The sequence below is a fragment of the Encephalitozoon romaleae genome, chromosome X (assembly GCF_000280035.1).
Source record: "Encephalitozoon romaleae SJ-2008 chromosome X, complete sequence".
In the NCBI taxonomy this organism is placed as follows: Eukaryota; Fungi; Microsporidia; family Unikaryonidae; genus Encephalitozoon; species Encephalitozoon romaleae.
Window position 1 is genome coordinate 221,810 of NC_024904.1, and position 8,313 is coordinate 230,122.

The window sequence follows — 8,313 nt, forward strand, 5'->3', positions numbered from 1 at the left end:
TTATAGGTTATATATTAAAGATATTCCTTTCCACCTTCTTCTATTATCCCTGATTTTACTATTTTCACCGGAATTACGGGTCTAGCATGGCGTGTATTCACTCTTTGTATATCGTTTATTAAGGGAATGGACTCTTCACTGACATTTCCAAACACGACGTGCTTACGATCAAGGTGAGGCTGGGGGGCAAATGTGATGAAGAACTGGGATCCATTGGTGTTGGGCCCGCTGTTAGCCATAGACAATTTTCCAATGCTGTCGTGAGTTTTTATGAAATCTTCATCTGCAAAAGGTTTTCCATCATATATGGAAATAGAGCCTGTTCCATTTCCCATAAGGATATCCCCACCTTGCATCATGAACCCCGGAATAATCCGGTGGAAAAGACTGCCTTCATACTTATAGAATCCATCTCCAATTTCTGTTCCCTTTACAAGTTCATAGAAATTTCTAGCTGTTTTAGGAGCTTCATTCCAGTATAGTTCAAAAGTAACTCTTCCAGACTTTTTTTCTCCCCCAACTACATATTCCAAGTCCATATATGGTGTTCCCAAGGCCGAAGAAGCATTTATTGCTACTCCAATTAACAATAATAAAACATTCCGATTTTTCATAATGGGCTTAAACCTTAAATTATTAATAAATTTTTTGTTAGTACCCATAAGAATGGAGTTGATGAACTATGAAAAGCTTGTGGTTATGTCTGAGCCAAGCACCGACTCAACAAAAGTCAGAATTGTGCTCTGCAGTAATACTGAAGAAGGCGTTAGCATAATATCCGACGAAAAGGATTCTTCACATCGAGAATTCCTTAATAGTTTAGGTGCCAAAGGGAATTTGGGTGAAAACTACATACTTCCTGAGCGAAATGGAAGGATAACCGTGTTTGTAGGCATAGGCAAGGTAGACGAAAATATACTTCTTGTCAAAAGTAACGCAAGAAAAGCAGGAGCTTCTGGATACAAAGCAGTATCTCAGTTTAGAAATATAGAAATATCGTTGGGTTCGGAATTCATGGCAAGGGAGGTTGTATCTGGAATAATACTAGCTTCATATAAATACCAGTTTTTAAATAAGGAAGAAGGAGAATCTAAGAGAATGGCAATAAATTCTCAAGTTGACGCAGTTAAAAAGGCAATAACGATAGGAAATGCACAGAACTTTGCTAGATTCTTAGGAGACACACCAGCAAATCTCATGAATCCAACGTTATTTACAGAATATGCCACCAAATACCTACAAGGTAAAAGAAACGTCACAGTTGAAGTGTTTGGTAAGGACTTTATGAAAAGTAAGTCCATGAATCTTCTTTTAAGTGTTTCCCAGGGGTCATCCCAAGAGCCAAAGCTTTTGGTTGCTAAGTATAGGGGAAAGAGTGGGGAAGGTGTGGATCTTGCATTGGTCGGGAAGGGGGTTTGCTTTGATTCCGGTGGAATATCACTAAAGCCGTCTGCACGAATGTGCCGTATGAAGGGAGACATGCTTGGTGGCGCTTCAGTTCTAAGTGCTTTTGGAGTTATCGCTGATATGGGTGTAAAGATAAATGTGGATCTTGTCATTCCATTGGTGGAGAATCTTCCCAGTGGTACTGCAACAAAGCCTGGTGATGTTTATATAGGCATGAATGGGAAGAGTGTCGAGATTGACAACACAGATGCCGAGGGAAGACTTATTCTTGCCGATGCACTTGTATATGCACAGGAGAGAAATCCAACTTACGTATTTGATGTTGCCACATTAACAGGGGCTATGTCAATTGCCCTTGGGGATGTATTTATAGGATATTTCACTGAGGATGACAATCTTTCTGAAATGATCTATAGAAGTGGAATTGATGCCAACGATCCTACATGGAGAATGCCCTTGTCGCAGCTGTATCTACCAGCGATGAAGTCGGATGTTGCAGACTTGAAAAACACGGGAGAAGGAAGATATGGTGGATCTTCAAGTGCTGCCATATTTTTGAATGAGTTCGTCAAGAAGGAATGCAAATGGGTCCACTTTGATATTGCAGGTGTAATGGGGAGCAACAATAACAAAGGGGTTTACGGAGATGGAATGACAGGTTGTTCTGTTCCTGTATTGGTTGAAATAATCGAGAGGCTGTCTGGAGTAATTAATTAAAGATTGCATCTCGTAATGGTATTTAATTTTCAAAAAGTGTCATGGCTGCTATGCCAATAGCCAGGTTTCAATCAGTAATCATGTCGTTTACTATCTTCTCTATATCCTTCATCGCACTATCCAAGTATTTCTTTCTATACTCACTTCTATTTTTAAGAAAATGCTCCATTAGGTATGAAAAATCGTATTTTGAAAATTTGAGGTTTTGATTAATAAGCTCTAGCACTGAGTCTGTATACTTCACATCGTATCCCTTACTGAACACTCTAACCCCAAGAATTTCAATACATCTAATAAGCTGCTTTTCTATTAGAAGAACCACTCCGCTCTTTTTAATGCTTTCTATCTTCTCTAACTCCTTTATAAGGTCATCCTGTTCATATAGAAACTCATTAAAATACTTAAAGACATCTTCAATGAAGTTATTGAGAGGTTGGATTTTGTTAATCTTCCTAAGGCCTTTGACAAACCTTTCCTCAAGAAATGGGAAAATGTATGATGATATCCCCCCTTTAGATTTCGAGGCTACAGTGAGATATCTCATCATCTCTGCCTTGTCGTGGAATACAATTTTGGGAGAGAGAAATAGCCCATTGGCTTCAGCATACTCATACTGTTCTGTAAACACTAAATAGTTCATTAGTTCCTTGTCAATCTCAGGCTTTGGAGAATCATCGAAGACTTTCTTCTCATAGCTATATGTTAGCTCCTGATAAATTCTAAGTATATATTCCACACTTTCCTTGTTTTTCTCAAATATATATACTGTCGGATCTACCTTTACTTCTAGCATGTCGTCTTTAACCTGGATCTGAGCAATACTGTAGCTATAAGCATTCAAAAGTCTATATTTCTTGAATCCCTTTTGAACTGCACCAATCAGAAGAATATCGTTCGCCAGAACAAGAATACACTCCCACCCACTTTTTTCCCTGAGAGTGTCGAAATGAACCAAATATCTTTCTTCAGTTGCAAACACACCAGCTTCATCGTCAAAGTTATTGAGTATCAGTCTGAACTTTTTCACAAGCTCCTTATCTACAAAAACTTCTTCTTCTACACTTCCATCCATATTACATCTAACTAGTTCCTTGGATAGGTCTACCATGCTAGTAACCATTCTATATGACTCTTCGTAGACGTTAAGGATGTTAAGTAGAGAATCACTGTTGAGCAGAAACGTTCTAAGTAGCTCGGTATCTATCTCATGCTCTATTTTGGATATGCTATGCTTTTCATTTTCTAGTACAGAGCCTTCATATCTCTGAAAAGTATTATTTAAATAAGATTCCAAATCAAGGGAGGTGAACTTCGATATTTTACTTGCCAGATCAGTCATAGGGGCTTAGACTAGCCTAATAATAACCATTTGTTTATGGTAAATATTTCATGTCCCCATGAAAAAGTTTGACCAACAGCAAATCGATCAAATTCTCAAAAAAAGGTTTTTTATAGCTCAATCAGCTCATATATATGGAGGTGTTTCGGGACTGTACGATCTGGGACCGCCAGGACTGTCCGTAAAAACAAACATTCTAACACTGTGGAGAAAACATTTTGTACTTGAGGAAGACATGCTTGAAATAGAAACAACTACCATGCTGCCTTACGATGTTTTGAAGGCAAGTGGTCATGTGGACAAGTTTTGTGACATTCTAGTTTTTGACGAGGTAACTGGGGATTGTTTCAGGGCAGACCACCTGGTTTCGGATGCATTAGAAAAACTGCCCTCGACTGAAGGGATCACCGAGGATCTACAAAGGGTTGATTGCATGGGGTGCCAGGAAATTGATGAGGTTATATTGAAGTACAATATTAAGAGTATTTTAGGAAACAAGCTGAGCAAATCACAGCAATTCAATCTTATGTTTGGAACGCAGATAGGCTATAAAGGAGACCAGACTATGTTTTTAAGGCCTGAGACGGCACAAGGGCAGTTTCTAAATTTCAAGAAGCTTTATGAGTACAACAATGGTAAGCTTCCATTTGCATCAGCATCCATAGGAAAGGCATACAGAAACGAAATAAGCCCCAGGTCTGGTCTCATCAGAGTTAGAGAATTTGATCAGGCAGAAATTGAGCATTTTGTTCTTGCAGAAGAGAAAGATCATCCAAAGTTTGGAACTGTTAAAGAAGTCAAGTTGAAGTTTATAAAAGAAGTTGGAACTGAGGAGATCACCTTAGGAGAAGCATTAGAAAGAAAAATTGTATGCAATGAGACGATTGGGTATTACATCGGAAGAACAGCATTGTTTTTGATCGATCTGGGAATTGATAGAGAGCTACTGAGATTCAGACAACACAAAAAAGAGGAAATGGCACACTATGCTAAAGATTGCTGGGATGCAGAGATATATACATCTTATGGGTGGATTGAGTGTGTAGGAATAGCAGATAGATCATGCTATGATCTAAAGTGCCATGAGGGTGCATCGAAAGTAGATTTGAGATGCAAGAAGAAGCTTTCCCATCCAAAAGAAGTTGAAGAGTGGGTTTTGAAGTTAGACAAAAAGGAATGGGGCGCAAAGCTCAGGAATAGGTTTTCTGCGTTAATGGAAATGGTCAATGGATTCACCCAAGAATATATCGAACAAAATATTTCGAGCTCTGAAGAAAAGAAGAATTACTTAAATGTAAAGTTTGATGGACATGTTATTAGCTTTGAGTGCTCAAAGGTAAAGAATAAGGTGTTTGTTGAAAACATAATTCCCGATGTGATTGAACCATCTTTTGGTGTTGGGAGGATTCTCTATGCTTTACTTGAACATTCGTTCTACTTAAGAGAAGATCTAAGGCCAGTATTCAAGTTTAAGCCAGTGATTGCGCCAATTCAATGCGCAATAGGATATCTTATCCATTTTAATGAATTTGATGAGCATATTCTAAAGATAAAAAGGTTTTTGACAGATAATGGATTGGTGGTACATGTAAACGAGCGTTCGTGCAGTATTGGAAGAAAATATTCGTCATGTGATGAACTTGGTATCCCGTTCTTCATAACATTTGACCCAGATTTTCTTAAAGATAACATGGTAACCATAAGGGAAAGAGACTCTATGCAGCAAATAAGAGTTGAAGTTGAGAAGTGCTCTTCCATTGTGTTAGAATACATCAAAGGTCTATCCAAATGGAATTAAATAATTTCCCTGGATTCTTCCTGGTTTCATATTTTGAAAATAACCAGGCCCTTTCATGAGGACAAAAAGAAAGATCATAATTCTGATACTTGTTTTCACAGTACTTTTCATACTTTCCATAGGTGTCATAATTAAGGAGAGACATTTGAAGACAAGCTCGCAAACCTCTCACGGTATGAGCATATTGAGCAATAGTACCAATAAGACATATGATATAAGCTCCGATAGGACTTTATCAATTGAGGACGAGAATCTTTCTTTAAATTCGCTAAATAATATGCCAAAAGAAAACGAAGTTATGGATAAAATAGATAGCAGCTTTGCTTTAATTCTTAGAGAGGATAATGGATTGATAAGGAAAGAGGATTCTTGTAATTCTCGAAATAATACAGAGTCCATCGAAAATAAGCTATTTAAGCGCTCCCCAAGGCTTATTTCATTTGAGGTTAAAGAAAAAAGTTCTACGGGAGAATATCTATTCAGTTTATTGAGAAAGACAATCGACAACATCTGTAGCTGTTCTCCTTCTGGTGGAAGGAAATATGAGAAATCTGAAATTACCTCCGACCACATAGGACTTATTAATCATTATATGAAGTCTTTTAGGATACTTGTTTATAAGCTTGAAGTAATGTATTCTGATGGTTTTGAATTAGAAAATATTTATACTCCATATTCTGATTCAATTGATTGTTTTACAGGAATTAAGCTTACAAGATATCACACTGCAGATTCCTTTACAAAGAATGAGCAGAGGTACACATCATATATAAATCAATTTGTTGATACAGAAGCAGCAAATATTCCTATAAATGTGGAAGGAAAGGGCCAATCTTGTTTGAATGTCAGAGATCATATAGTGTATACTCTACTTCATTACGTTTGCCTCTTCTATTTAAAATCTTGGAAAACCATAGATATGCTTTATACGAAGTTAAATGTCGAGAAACTAAGTGCGTCGAATGTCGATCTATCAAAAATTATCAACGGATATAAGTATAAGGATATAATAGAGACAGTGAGGCCAATTCATTTTGTAAATACCAATGGTTGTATAGTAAGACCATTGATAATGGAATAGAACATTTACTTTAATACATTCGTGATCTTATTATGCCCACAAAGTTGGTATATACGGACTAATAGGCAAAAATATCCATGCCATATGATCAAGGGAATCCCTTCAGTTTATCGTATAAGTGGAATAATTGTTAAAGGTGTAGAAAGATTCACAAGATGTAATTTTAATACAGGAAAGGAAAGTAGAGAGCTGGGATAACCATCTCTATTTTGTAACAAAGCAGATCTTTTTACTTGTGAAAGTACCTTTCTTAGGTTGATTTTATAAAACAAGGTAGCTGGGCAGTAGAGAGAGAAGGATAATAATATTAAAAGATTAATAAGAAATATAAACACCTGTATCAATGAATAGGGCTGGTTTGAAAATGAACGGGAAATGGATAATGAACGAGTGGATAAAATAAATAAGGAAATAGAGGCCATAAAAAAAAGATAGATAATGGTTGTACTGTAACTCTAGTAGCCAATATGTATTCTGAAGAAATGATCAGGCATTGGTTATGTAGATAATCTCTTCCAGAAACAGAATGTCTTCGAATCAGTAGGGATATTCTAATGATTGTGTCGTATCTTATGAGTGGTTATAGAAGCCTGGAATATAAAGAAAAGGATTGAAAGAAAGTGGTTATAAGGAGGCTGATTAATATGACGGCGTCAGGTAATGGACAATAGGATATAGGAAAAGGGGGTTGTGGTGTTATATTGAGTAGAAAGAGGAAGGGGATGCAGTGGCATGTGCTCTGGGAGATCATGGTTTATGGAGTACTTTGTACCTCTCCAAGCTCCGAGGATATGGGCCAAGGGAAGGCAAAGTCAAGAGATATGGTGGTGATACTTCCATTATGTTTCACAAAAAATTGGATAGTTGCATATCCAACGTCAAATCTTGAAGATTTGAGAGACCCAAATTTGGATGGAAAAAACTTGAAAACCCGTATTAATTATTGGATCAATTATATTTCTATAAATATATGGGGATACAGCTTTGCAGGCTTAATCACCAGAGAAAATATTAATGAGATGTTTAAAGAGGAAATTAGGGAAAATCTAAAGGACATTTCTAGAAGTGTAGCGGAGGTGTATAGAAACGGTAAAACATTCAGCGAGGTGATAGAAATGGTGTATGAAAGAATGTTCGAATGCAGTGGGAAGGGAAATGAAAAGATGCTGAAGCTTGGAAAGGTTATCGAAAAAAAAGTTAGAAAGTACTTGGAGGACACTGAACGGTTGTTGAAAGATGAAAAAAGAGAGAAAAAGGATGGAGATATTGTAAAGTTATACGAATATGTTAAATTATATACAAAGTCTTTCTACGATGTGAAAAGGTGGGAGCAGCAAATTGCTGTGGAGAAGATGATGTGTGAGGCATGCAGAAGCCTCTATTCGAACCTGAAAGAGGAACAAATTCTAGGGATGGAGATTGAGGGGAATATGAGGAAGTTCTTGGATTCAAAGGATTCTCTAAAGAAAATTGGTGATAAGATGTGTCTAGAGGCTACGATTATTCAATGTGAAGTGTTTTTACAGGCATACAAGGACTGTGGAAAAGAAGTTGTAGAAGAATTAGTTAAGCAGATATTGCTGGGAAAGGATGGACAAGAGATTGATATGGAGTATGTACGGAAGGTTAGAGATGTGATTGAGGAAAGGAAGAAAAGAGAGGTAATGGAGGAAAGGATAAGAAAGGAACAGAAGAGGAAGAAACGGAGGGAGAAGAAGAGGAAGAAACGGAAGGAGAAGAAAAATGAAGAAGAGAAAGTGGAAAGTGAAAAAGAAGGTTCTGAAGAAGAGTTGGTTGGTGCTGTAGGAGGGGTTTGTATTGAGGAGAAGAAAGAAGAAGATAAGAAGCAGTATAAAATACATAAAAGGGTTCTTCTATGGAGAAATTCTCCTAAGACAATCAAGAGGATGCTAGATGAAGGAAAAGAAAAGAAGTGGAAAGGAAAAGACATTGAGTATATTAAGAAACAAA

The 8,313-nt window shown here is 37.1% G+C and overlaps 5 protein-coding genes across 5 annotated transcripts; 3 read left to right on the forward strand and 2 right to left on the reverse strand.

The window, feature by feature from the left end:
• Positions 1-14: 14 nt before the first annotated feature.
• EROM_101660 (peptidyl-prolyl cis-trans isomerase) lies at positions 15-662 on the reverse strand (the record flags this gene model as incomplete). Its single annotated transcript, XM_009267203.1, has 1 exon — positions 15-662. The coding sequence occupies one exon, from the start codon at positions 660-662 to the stop codon at positions 15-17; it is 648 nt and encodes a 215-aa protein (XP_009265478.1).
• Positions 616-2,124, forward strand: EROM_101670 (leucyl aminopeptidase; the record flags this gene model as incomplete). Its single annotated transcript, XM_009267204.1, has 1 exon — positions 616-2,124. One exon carries the CDS (start codon positions 616-618, stop codon positions 2,122-2,124), a length of 1,509 nt encoding a protein of 502 aa, XP_009265479.1.
• A 67-nt stretch (positions 2,125-2,191) lies between these two features.
• EROM_101680 (hypothetical protein) lies at positions 2,192-3,463 on the reverse strand (the record flags this gene model as incomplete). Its single annotated transcript, XM_009267205.1, has 1 exon — positions 2,192-3,463. The coding sequence occupies one exon, from the start codon at positions 3,461-3,463 to the stop codon at positions 2,192-2,194; it is 1,272 nt and encodes a 423-aa protein (XP_009265480.1).
• Positions 3,464-3,521: 58 nt separating this feature from the next.
• On the forward strand, positions 3,522-5,261 carry EROM_101690 (glycyl-tRNA synthetase; the record flags this gene model as incomplete). Its single annotated transcript, XM_009267206.1, has 1 exon — positions 3,522-5,261. One exon carries the CDS (start codon positions 3,522-3,524, stop codon positions 5,259-5,261), a length of 1,740 nt encoding a protein of 579 aa, XP_009265481.1.
• Positions 5,262-5,316: 55 nt separating this feature from the next.
• On the forward strand, positions 5,317-6,342 carry EROM_101700 (hypothetical protein; the record flags this gene model as incomplete). Its single annotated transcript, XM_009267207.1, has 1 exon — positions 5,317-6,342. One exon carries the CDS (start codon positions 5,317-5,319, stop codon positions 6,340-6,342), a length of 1,026 nt encoding a protein of 341 aa, XP_009265482.1.
• Positions 6,343-8,313: the final 1,971 nt, after the last annotated feature.